At 40.3% G+C, this 12,841-nt stretch overlaps 1 protein-coding gene across 3 annotated transcripts in view; it reads left to right on the top strand.

Annotated features, from left to right (window-relative positions):
* The window catches only part of trappc9 (trafficking protein particle complex subunit 9), a 226,436-nt gene that overhangs the window by 79,552 nt on the left and 134,043 nt on the right, over positions 1–12,841 (top strand). For all 3 annotated transcript variants that reach the window (XM_069681096.1, XM_069681094.1, XM_069681095.1), the window contains one exon: positions 4,670–4,788. In XM_069681096.1, coding sequence (XP_069537197.1) covers positions 4,670–4,788 — 119 coding nt within the window. The remainder of the gene's footprint in view (positions 1–4,669; positions 4,789–12,841) is intronic.

Raw genomic sequence — 12,841 nt, 5'->3', positions numbered from 1 at the left:
TTCCATCCTCATGATTCCCTTCCTTGAACAGGATATTAAATGGAGTTTTTAATGTTTAAACTGTTACAAACCATATTAAATATATGTATCTTCCAGGAAAAAGGCTTGTAAATGTGAGCGGAATGGACGCTGCAGAGATCAACAATTTCTTGGGAACTTTCAGTTCTGTGCTAATGATGTTATTATTCCAGATATGACGCTCCCAATCCTTGCTGTTACCTAAACTCAGGCAGCAAGGTGGCCACCGATACAAATGCTGACTTCATCCCGCTCTCCCAGAGGCCGTTAGACAGAGAACTAGACAGAAACTGATTGGAAGGAGGAGGTAAAGGAGGGGATGATTGTGAGCAATGCCATCGTCAATCACGCCACCCATTACTCACACAGTCTCAGTGCCACGGGACATGACGAGCCATGTGTATCTCCTGGAACAGACCGGGTAGCGTAATGAAGGATGTCGTTTATAATGTCTTTAAGCATTTTCTGTATTTTTGGTTCTTTAGTTCTCTGCCACCCTTCGTTTATGTCCAGATCAATTCCTTATCTGTTTGACAGCAGGATATAGAGAATGATTGTTCTCACTTGAGCTGCGACAGCAATCAAGTCTCATGCAATTAAGACAACTATTCACTGAGCAACTTTGGGCTTTCTGTGGTAAAAGTTGGCTGGTATAAGTAAACTGTTATTAAAGCCAGTGGTAACCCAAATCCACAAAAGACTTCTAGCGATGTAACTAGGGCCTTGTGGACATAAAGACAGGCATCTAAAAAGTATTAGGTATTAGTTTCAATCCAAATATTGTTATTTAAGCTTTTTTGATTGGTTTTGTTCGTGTGTTAAGTGTCGACTGCAGTTATACATTTTTATGTAGCAGGAGTTTAGTCCAGCTTGTTGATGAACTATTCTGGCGGCAGTTGTTGAGCGTGGGCAGAGGGAGTTTATATCTGAAAGAATATTGCACTAGATTATAATACACAGCCATCTTTTAGCATTTCCTTCATATCTTTTACCAATTAAATTTCATATTTTTTGATCAGCAGTCCTTAGCGTCCTCCTCTGATTCTTAAACAGACACCTCAAACTTAAAGTGCTGGACTCCGCTGATGTTTCTGGGCCACAACTGTGTGTAGAGCCAAACCATAAACTGTTTTAAAAAATGACGTGACAGCTCCCTCAAAGTGAAGCCAAAACATTTCGAGTGCCCCCTGCTGACTGGCTGCAGTATAGGTCATAAAGCCTGCCTCCTCCATGTTAACATGAGTCAAACTATAAAATCAAAATAGACTCCAAATAAATTTTCTCAAACCTCGTTGATTGTTGAAGTTTATTTTTAATTAGTTGTTTGATGCTGTGAAAAGAGTCTAACACCATGACTGACAGCTCTGTTGACAAATCTGGCTCCTGCAGAGATGTGTGTTTTGGTTAGCGGAAGTGGCTACGGCGGCTCCACGCGCCGATCTCGACTGCGCAGCTCTGGCTCCAAATGACATCACCATCGCAAGATGGCAGCGCCTATCACAGGGGCTATTTTGGCTTCATTTTCGTACTATGAGTGCAGAAGGAGACGCGTCGTCCATATGCAGTCATTGAGCCAAACACATGAGCCAATGCAGCATCAGTAACCGCCATCTTTAACAGCCCTGGTAAAAGCTCATAAATGCAGCCTTAAGAAGTTGACCTACAGGGAAGTCTAAAATTTCACATCTTCTTTCCAGCTCCGCTACTATCATAAGCGGCGACTCAAACAAACTGATCACTGCCTCCTCCATCTTGTTGTTATTGCCGGATGTGATATTGCGATCCTGTCAGACAGCTGGCTTATGTCACTTCAGTGTTACTCTTGGAAGAGCGAATGCAAACCCTGTAAGCAGTTCCTCTCAGGGAGTCCCCAGGACTGTTTGGAAAACGTTGTAAGATTTATGTGACTTTGTTCCTGGCTGGTAGCACGATAGAAATCAATGAAATTTAATGTAAGAGAATGACTAGGGCTGAGGCCTTTCTTTATTATCTCTGATATTTGAGACTCACCTTTATTTCTAATCCCCCATGTTTAAAGTTTACTAAGAAATCCCTGTTTTATTATTTGTTTCAATTTACCGCATTAATTTACTAATAAAAAAATCAATACTCCCTTCTTGTTTACCTGTTTTCATGGTCAAATTAGCATAATCCACATTTACACAGCATTCATTCACTCAGCATGATTAATTCCATGCACACCAGTCGGCTGCTTTTACTTTTTATTTAACAGAAAACTCTTCCAATTGTGGTTCTTTTTAACCAATCTTGCATGTGTTTGATACAGAGTTTGATAGTGTGTGTGCCACTACGTCTATCTGCCTGATGTGAAACCAATTGCCTGAGCTGCTGCAGAGGCTTGTAATTTCCCCTCTCTTAGGGGAAAAAATTGCAGGGCTTTGCATTCCACTGACGTCAGAGAGCGATATGATTCCTTTGACGTCAGAGCGTGGGCTCTGGGCGTCATTTTTGAGTATCGTTTGAGTGGGTTGAAAGCAGCAGCCCCTGTGGTTGTGCCTAACGCAGCTGCTGATAGTGCAGCTGCTCCTGTGTCCACATTGCTTCTCTCAAGGTCACAATAAAAAAACATTTATTTATACTTCAGATACTTTTAGTAGCAGCCTTTGATCTGAGATTTCTTCATATAGGGGAATTACTGTATCATACAGTATATTGATGCAATTATGATTGTTGCAATCTAACAAGATAGACCACATAATATTGAGAGAAAGAACATGGGTATAGATAGTACATTGTAACCATTATAAAGCAGGCATTTGTTGATATTAATTCACATATATGACCTATGTTTCTTTGCATTTGTAGCTCTCCTATGCATGTCAAGCCCTCCATCCCGGCATGGAACACATAGTTGCAGATTTGTTACTTTAAATTTTCAGTTATTCCTCACACGATGACTCCCTGCTTTTATCCTGAAGTAATCAAAATATGGATTGACAATTATAAATGACAATATTTAGTTATGTTGGTGCAAATGATACCTTTCACTAGCAGATTTGATCAGCCAGCCAGAATCAGCCACGGCTTAAACGAACACTTTGTTAGTTAAAAACTTTTTCCAGCAGATTTTGTTGATGAACAAGCAACCAGTAAAAGGGTCTTAAATGAGCACTTTATGGCTACATATAAAAACTGAGGCGATGGCTGTATGCCCAAGGAAATAACTAATGATCAATTTGGAGCACGTGGAAATATAGAAGCACCACTGGTATGCAGTTCTATGATGCATGCTTTTATGTTAATGCATTTAAATAGTATGGTTTACTTTAATAGGTGAGAGTATGAGGAATAACCCTGCAATCAGGGGTGGACAATAACAAAGTAAATTTACTTGAGTACAGTACTTTAAATAAATGTCTGTTAAGTCACTATCTGTCACTGAATGAGGGAACACAATGGTGATTGAGCCTATGGCCCACTGATGAAAGCCTTTGCATTTGCAGTATTACAGACTGGGTGTCGGCGGCGACATTCGCCAGACAAATCACAAGCTGCGCCCAGTTAGTGACGTGTTTTCCATCAGCCAGCAGTGTTTGGTCTGCCAGAGAGGGTAGGCGGAGCTAAGCGGCTGCTTTTCCGCCCTCTGCAAGTGTTGCGAGTAAACAGTAATCTACTATGGCTGAACAAACAAAGAAAAGATCGATGACTACAGATACAACTTCAAAAATAAGTGAAAATCCAAAGAAAAAGAAACAAATTCGACGCTCAGATGAAGCAAACAGTCTACGAATATTGTCATTACTCACTACTTTTGCTCTGTAGTCAGCTAATGAATTTTCTTTTTCTTTTCTAAAATCCGAAAGACAATAAACTGTGTTTGTGTAGTTCTGCGTGTGGTTTGTCCAAATGGTGTTGCCGTACCTGTACCTCTTGTGTCTCCATGGTTGACCGTAGAGCAAGTGCTGCGCAAACGTCACTCAGTTCATTTAGTGGTGGTAATGATGGCTACGGCACGAGAAGGATGATGATTCACCCATGTGTTCTTGACTGCACTCATGCTTTATGAAAATACAATGTTTTGAGACTTTTTTAAAAAGGAGTTTGAATACTTTAGTATCTTTAAAAGCAAGTCGTCCAGCACTTTAACTCAAGTAATAATTTGACTGAGCAACTTTCACTTGTATTGGAGTAATATTTGACCAAGAGTATCTATACTTTGACTAAAGTAATGAAGTTGTGTACTTTGTCCACCACTGCCCGCAATACAACAAATAAAGCAAATGCCCCTTGTCTTTGGAACTAACTCTGGATTACATCTAGCTAGAAAGCAAAGCTGGAAAAGCTAACTTTTGTTATCAACAGAATCCTGCTACTCTATATACTACCGTTTGATCAAAAGCAACAAGTCCGGGTCTGTTTCGGAGGAATCATCAAGTAATGTTAGGAACATGGCCCTTCTGGGAAATGTAAGGAATCACTAACTAAACAAGAGATAGATGAGGGAAAGTAAGTTTATTAAAAAAGTAATTAAAACAATTCATCACAAAACAGCTCGTGTAAAACGTTATACGTCATACATCACAGATTGTTAATATCTTATGATGTGTGTCTGTTTGCTCTTGTAGCTGCAGTTTAATGACAGCATTGTCTCTATACTTATTTCTTTTTCTTTGCCATGGTGTCTTTTCAGATGGGATCAGTGTGACAGGCCTGCCAATCTCCAGTCCACTGCGCCAAGTCCTGAAACCCAGGGCCGAGAGCAAGCCTGTCGGCAGCGAGTCGGGCAAAGCAGAGTACAGCCACATTAAGGTAAATAAACAATAGCCTGTGTGGAGTATAGTCAAAAACAAACAAGCCCCATTATTTGTCTCAGTCCTGGAACGAGATGCAAGTGGTGCATTTCCTCTGCTGCAGACTCACTGCACCTTTTCTGCAGATAAGGAATATCTTGGGTATGGACATTTAACCCTTTCATGCAAAGAACAGTGTTTACAGTGTGTGCTATAATTTTGCAAAAGTTGGGTTGAAACTTTAGCATAATTTATTACCACACTACAACTATGGGTAGACGTGCACAAAAACACTGAGTTTATTTGGCTGCTGTCTCACCTTGGCTGCAGATGTGCTCTGGTCTTTGAATCAGGACTAAGAGCTCTAACAAAGGACCAGAACTGAGTGGAAACTGTTTGCAGGGCCTTTGTATGAAACTGCCAAAGGGGGAAAATATATATAAAAGTGTGACAGGAAAGCAAAAGAGGTGAGGCGGAGACAGGCAGGATGAGATTGAGCTGATCAGCAGGGGAGAGGTTAAGAACTTGTGGATGTCAGAGGGGCAGAAATGGGCGGGCTGACCTAGTCTACCTGCTGAGGGTCATCGGTAGCACAGCAGCCACACCACCTGCAAGTGTGGTGGCTCATTGTGTTGCCTTTTAAAACCAGAAGAACCCTTTTCTCTCCTCTGTGAATCATCAGGAGGGAAAAACCTCATTGATGTCTAATGTTAAGATGTGCTGCAAAACAAAGTAAAGTTTTCTGACTTTCTTTCAAAAGTTTGACAGAATGATGAGTAATGGTAAAGAATAAACAGGAATATTCTTGTTATTTTCTCAAATCCTCAGTCATTGACAACTTTTTATAAAAGACATTTTTACAAAAAGATGAAACATTTGTTAGACTCATAACATTGAAAATTAAAGATAGTGTTTTCTATAAAATCTGAGCATTAAAGATAGTGTTTTCTAGAAAATCTTGTTCCCAATCCATATATATTATACAGCTATTAGTAGATTGATAAGGGCCCATATCAATTTATCGGTATTAGATTATATGTTCCGATATCTGCCAGTTAGAAGATTGGCGAGTACTGAGATGCAAATGATGGGTCGCACTGTGCCGTTGTCCGTCTCCTCCCCTCCGTCTCTTGATGTTTTAACAGTGGAGGCAAAGACTGTATAAGTTTATATTGAAGTTCTCTTTTAATCAACACAATAGCCTATTTAATATGCCATTATACATTTTTATTGTTTATTTATTCTGCATATTTTCCCACCAGCCTTTTTGCCTGTTGATATATTTATCTGCCGGACAACTGCACGTGATAGGGGCAAAAAGCCGGTAGATACCGGCTAACGTAAACCCTGATTTCAGACCTACCTTCAAAAAAATAACCAAATTTTTTTTTCCAACCAGTCAAAATAGAAGCATGTTAATTTTGTGTCTCTGATTAAGAATGAGAAAGCTTTAGACTAAAATTGTTTCTGATTGCTTCAAAGAGCAAATGCTTCTAATTGTATCAGCAGGTATGCTTGAGAGGTATGAGTTTATGTAAGTACTGTGCTGTCCACAAATCCTCCTAGTGCTGCATAACTCCACTGCAGGTAGAAAGCACAACTCATTTCCCTATGGGTTTATTGCATAACCAGTTAGATATCTAGTACCTATGCAGTAAAGTGAAATACAAACCAGCCATTGTTCAAGTCAAGCTGAGCATTTTAATCAGAAGTGAGACTTACAGAGGCAGGGTTTGACTGACAGCTTTGAGCTAAATAGCAGTACATGGTGTTAAAACCACAGAGAAAAGCCAATTACATGAAGACTCCTGTCCTGTTAGAAGTATGGGTGAAGGAAGTAGGTGAAAGGACCTGAGCTTCCTCACTTTTCATTTTGTACATGTACATGGACATACTGTATATCCCAGGATGGTTCATTTCTCTGTGTGCTTAGCAAACAGCCTGTGCACTGATTTGCCTCTATGTATGTAGTAAATGTATTCTTAGTTTCCAGCTGCATGACTCATCGTTGTAATGGACTGTATTGTTTCCAGCAGTTTTGCTCAAACCAGAAACAGCGCCCAGCAAGCACTTGACGCATGCTGACGTCCGAGGGGTGGGCAGGAACAGCATTGCTAAACATAAATCCAAGAAAAGTTATGTAATAAAAAAGACTTAAGCTGTTTTTCTATAGATAATAGTGCACTATAAACTGATGTGAGAAGATTAATGTTGTTCATTGCTATATAACATTACAGTAAAATATTAGGAAAACATCTTAATTATTATTTGGTGCTGTATTTACAAAGATTTTTATCACTATACGACCATGTGGTGGTCTACCGTTTGGAAGCCCTGAGTTTGCTATTTGGCGCATCTGTTTTTCAGAGTCAGAAGAGACCATTTTTGGATGAGGGTGGAGCTCGAGACGAGTGAGGGGTTACCAACTGCTAAGTTATCAGCTAATGCAAGTGCTACTTTTATTTGCATAGTGCATCAGTAACTGTGAAGTAAAATACAATTTTGCAGGTTTAAAGTTGTAATCTCGAAGATCTCAGTTTCGTTCTCTTTGGTGACACCTATAGTGATAAATTATTGTGAGAGCATACTTCCCAGATATCCATACAGTGTTGAATGTGTGACATCCACGGTTGGCTCCGGTGTGTAACGGTTGTAACTCGCTGACGGTCTCTTCCCCTTTCAGACTGTTTGTCTTCATCTGAGCGTCAAATTTGTTTCTTTTTCTTTGGATTTTCACTTATTTTTAAAGTTGTATCTGTAGTCATCCATCTTTTCTTTGTTTGTTCAGCCATAGTAGATTACTGTTTACTCGCAACACTGGCAGAGACCAGAAAAGCAGCCGCTTAATTCCGCCCTCCCTCTCTGGCAGACCAACCACTGCTGGCTGATGGATAACACATCACTAACTGGGTGCTGCTTATGACTTTTTCCGCGAAAGTCACCACCGACACCTCGTCTGTGATGAAGGCTTAGGCTCAATCACCATTGTGTTACCTCGTTCGGCGATAGATAGTGACTTTAACAGCAACTAAAAAAAGTTTTCACAATATGGAACCTGTAAAAACTGCATTCGTCCTCAGACAGTTTTCTAATAAGCTGATCTTCCTGATTCTATTTGTAACAGGATGTGCTGATCTGCTGCTTGAAGCTTTTGCTGTGAACCTTTCCAGCTCTCTTATTGCTATCTTTTTTAGCTATGTCTCTGCATATGTTAGCGTACTTTTCAAATAGGCATACTGCTAGTGTTCAGTGGATCTTGATTTGTCACTGTGTGTGCATGATAGAATGAGAGAGAATTTATATTAGCTGCTAATAACTGTTTTTGGCAGGGAGGATGGACGGACAGATGCACAGGAAATTGAAAACCTTCTAGCCAAATTGGCTGGCAGTAAAGCAGGGTGTTCCCTGCATATCTAAATCTTATGTGGGCCAATTAAGTTTGAATTTGGCCATATTTGACCAGTTTAATCAAATATGGCCATTATTATTGCTCTGGCTACATACTTTTTCTAATGTTTTTATATGCAATCTGTGAATATTGAGTCAGTATTTTGGCACTGGCATGCGTTGGGATGTATGCTATGAGACTATGAGTAAGCGCAATCAATCATGACTGATCTGCAATCAGCACAGGAAGAGTCAACATGTTTATCTTGCTGACCTTTCCTCGCTCAATCTTAGCACCCGTTTTTCAATCCTCCTACTGAATTGCGAATGCCTGCGGGTTTGAAAAATGTGTATGCTGTCAGGGCGGAATGGATCCACCGCAGGTGAAGGAGGTTTTGTCGATTATTTACACATTTTCACTGACTCATCTATAAGGTGAGTGACAGTGCTTCAGCAACTTGGTTCTTTGACAACGTCACTTAATCCCCTCACCTGTGGCTGTATGCTTTATACTCAACCTGCCTTTCCCAGTGGGGTGGGGTGGGTTTATCACCTCTTCTGTTCTGTTGTGGTTTTATTGTGTCCTCAAACAGTGCTGTGTCTTTGTACCATCTACAGAGTTCTGTGTTTGTGCACGTGACTGAAACTGCAGCAGATGCAATGAGTTTTATGGGGATTTGGACCCCAGATTCCATCTGCGGGGGATTTATGTGAGGGGGGACTTGAGTGACAGGCTGAGAGTAAGAGAAATGATGGGGATACAGTAATCCCACCCTTGTGATTACCATTGAGTCATTGCAATGCTGGCCAGTGTGAAGTCCTCCTCCTTCACTTACCCTTCCTGTTAACCTATCTTCACCGGACAGATGTCACCAAGTGCATTTCAAGAAAGGTTATGATATTGAAATAGGCGGGCCGCTCAGACTATCTTCAAAACACCAAATGTTGTCCAGAGCTGCATCCTGTGCATTTTTACTGCTCATTATGCCATGTCATATGGATATAGAGAATGTGTTTAGACTGTACATGTATGCATTGCTCTGAGGCTGGAGAGCAAACTGTCAGAGAGAGGAGGCTGCAAGTGCTTACTCCTGCCAGCATCAGGGGTCTTAGAGAGATTTTTCTACATGACGTGCACCTCTTAACCCAGCCACATATGAAATGAAATAGTCCCATTTCAGGTGGTCAGCTGTAGTGGAAACTGCTTTATTCTGACAAAGGGTCTCAAAGTCTGTGTCAGAGATATTTAGAATTGGTTATTGTGGATCCCTGGGAAAATGAGGATATCCCGACCAAATATGTGACGATTTTTGTTTCTATTTGTGAAACCTGTACAGTATGGTTAGGAAAAGGTACTAAATGTATTTAAGGTTAAGGTAAAGAACATGGTTTTGGCGAAAACAAAATAAAACGAGTGACACAGGGGTCTACTTGGATTAAACAGAATCAGCTGACATCAGTGGAGCTTGCCAAAGTGTGCACTGCTGGGCCCTGCAAAACCACTGTGTTTGTAGCAAGTCTGTTAGACCCTGGGGTCTTCCAATGAAGCGAGATAGTGATATCTGGGCCAAGACATGCTCTTCTTGGGGCGGATCATTGTTCAGAAGTTAGAATGAAGTTAGTCGATTGTAACTTTGTAACATCTCTTTAAGTCGAGAAATTAATGCAGATTGATTTCAAATAGTAAAAAAAAAGCTTTACTGTATCAGTTACAGTACCTGAAGATAGTTGTTGGGTTCCAAGATTGTATTTCAGCCAATGCATTTCTTGTCTTTTTTTCTTTTCACAGACTTCTTACAAGCATGCGCCTAAAGCCTGCTCAAACTTCACTGGTCAATCATACTGGAACTTCAAAAAGACAGAAAATAAAAAACCTTTAACACTTTATATATCAAAATCCTACACCATCATATTCATATGCAGTTATCTTTTTATAAACATCACACGACTGCAAGCTGGTTCCAGCCTATTTTGAGCTTAATGATGATGATTTAAGGAGCACCTTCTAGAGGATTCTGCTTTTTTTAAAGTCAACATGGGAAAAAAAAAAGGCAAATTTGACTCCTCTTTTGTCAAAAAACACAACATCAATTTGTTGGCTTTATTTGTTTTTAGATTCCCCATCTACATAAGTCACTGTATATATGCCAAAATATTCACCTTAAACATGGTGGCGAGGAGGAAAATTTGATCGCACTTTAGGAAAGCCAATGTAAGCATTTTCTTTACAATGAAGAGTGAGTCCGTGGTTGTGAGCAGTGAAAAGAACCTGGCCTCCAGACAAGACATGATGCCACACACACACACACACACACACCCACACACACACACAGACACACACCCACACACAAACATGCACACACACACACACTCACAGAGGCGGAGGGGGGGAGTGTAGTTGGGGGGTTCTTGGAGAGGCCATAGCTTCTTGGGGGCTAATCAAATCCAGTGGAGACAGAGGCAGAGTCGGCCGCCTGCCTGCCAGCCAGCCTGCCTGCTATTTTTAGAAGCCCAGCCCTGCCGATGGCAGCTCAGCTCTCTTCACAGATACAGATCCCAGCTCGTGATACAGATATTTATAACTGCCACAGCTGTCTGCTCAAGTGTGAAACTCCAGCTGAACAACCAAATGATTTTCTTTTCTAGGCTGGGGATTAAAACCATCCTTCTTTTCTCCCTCATTTAGCTCTTTTGTCACCATCATTATGTCTGTCATATTGAATGAGTGGTGGTCTTGGAAAGATAATCTTAATTGATTAGCTGTTGATACATTACCTTAAGTTGTTGGGGTTATCTCCACCGTTCGTCTTCATTTTTCTTTTACCCAGTAAAACTTTTTACCTAAACTGAAGGGTAATACTGAGAATGTTCACATGCACATTAGTGAAGGGATAATGGCTGTAGTAACTTAATTATAAGCATAATTCTAATTGCAGGTGACTGCATCGTTTCCTCAGGCATGTCTCCACAGCATCCCAGTCACATCTTTACAGAATAAATAATGTCAGTGGTTGATGGTGTAACCACTATTCACTAATCTGCTAGAAAATGTTCTTTGACTTCTTCATTTTATCTCCATCTGTATCTACATCTCCATCAGCAACTGACAGACACAAGAGATAACATGGTATCACAGTTGATCCTCGCTACATTGTTAACAATTCAAAGTGTTGGGAGCATAGACTATAAATAATGGACGTAGCCACTGTGACATCACCCATTGGTTTCTTGACTGCGTGAATGCAGCCGGGATATGGCCGCCACCATGTTGGTGTACTGGAGCCTGAAGTGACCAAATTTGAGAGGGTGGTGCTGGAGAGGAGCGAGGGGTTGGCAAATGCCAAGTTATCAAAGCTTAACAACCCGCGCCTGTGATCCATTTGCTCGTGAATGAGTTTAACTTTGTTTTTCCCACAGAGGAGATTCTTTTTGTGATGGTGACTGACTGCTGTTGTTTATTTATCAGACTAAAGAAGTAGCGGACCCACCGCTCGCCTGTCCAGTGAGAGAACAGCAGGTGAATGACTTTAAACAACCAATCTTCTCATCACTACGGTCCGCCGTAATCTCTCCAGGGAATAGCCAACAACAATCCTGACTCCTATGTGCTGGCCGACGAATAAATAATGTATGATAAACCCATAACGGGCCAACAAGCCAGGTAGGGCGAGTACAGTATACCTGCTACTTAGTGTAAAATATATAAAAATATATCAATACAACTATACTAGAATTTCACTCACTGAAAAGCTGGAGCTCAGACTTCTTGCACGGCCAGAAAGTTAAATAAATCACACAGAGAGAGAGATTATTTGTCTGATTTTTGGATTAAAAAATCCCAAAAGGCTCCTTAAACACAAAAATGGTGACGTGAAGTTCAGTGACTGTGTGTCTATGTTGACATCTAGCAGCCAGCCAGCAGGTCCCACCTGTCATTCAAGTGACCTGGCTCCTATGATTTAAGACTAAATATAATTTAAACAGGTGAGTTATAAAAAAATGTCACCCCCCGTACAGTTATCATGAACAGTAAAATTAGCTATTTACAACAAAACCAGGCTGTAAACATGTTTATTTCTGCTGTAAAAATGGCAATTTTCACATCTGCCATAAGGTTATTTCTTGGTTTCTGGAGCCTCAAGTGGACACTTGAAGAACTGCAGTTTTATGCACTTCCGCATTAGCTTCATTTTTCAACACCGGAGGTTGCTGCTAGGTCAAGACAGCTTGTATTGTGTATCGTATTTTAGCTACCTGTGCTGGACTTAGATCTCCATCTCATCTACAATGATTCATATATACTGTGTATAAAAATGAAATAGTCGTGCTGAAATAATTTAGAAACATAGAAAAGGTGTGTTTGTATGTTCAAGAGAAATGGAGGAATAGATAAAAGATTCTTCCCTGATATTTATTACCAAAAACAGGTTTCTTTGGGTATTTTGCATGTCAAATAAATATATTATAGATCAGGGAAGAAAATCTGCTTTAAAGTACTTTAAGCTCCTTTATCAATATAACTTTCCTCAAACTGATAGTTGTACATGTGTGCAGTAAAATGTAGCTACATAGATAAAACCTGGCTCTGCTTGATTGAAGGGAAAATCAATGGTGAATGCAGTATTGATCTTTAAACAAATCTTATCTAAATTAAAGGTTGATTCTTTCCAAACACCTCTCCCAGA

Source organism: Semicossyphus pulcher, unplaced genomic scaffold, assembly GCF_022749685.1.
Source record: "Semicossyphus pulcher isolate SPU_LCO1_2020_fin unplaced genomic scaffold, fSemPul1.0.p SCAF_5, whole genome shotgun sequence".
Classification (NCBI taxonomy): Eukaryota; Metazoa; Chordata; class Actinopteri; order Labriformes; family Labridae; genus Semicossyphus; species Semicossyphus pulcher.
The sequence above is the reverse complement of the archived record's forward strand: the minus strand, read 5'-3'. Positions and strand labels throughout refer to the sequence as shown.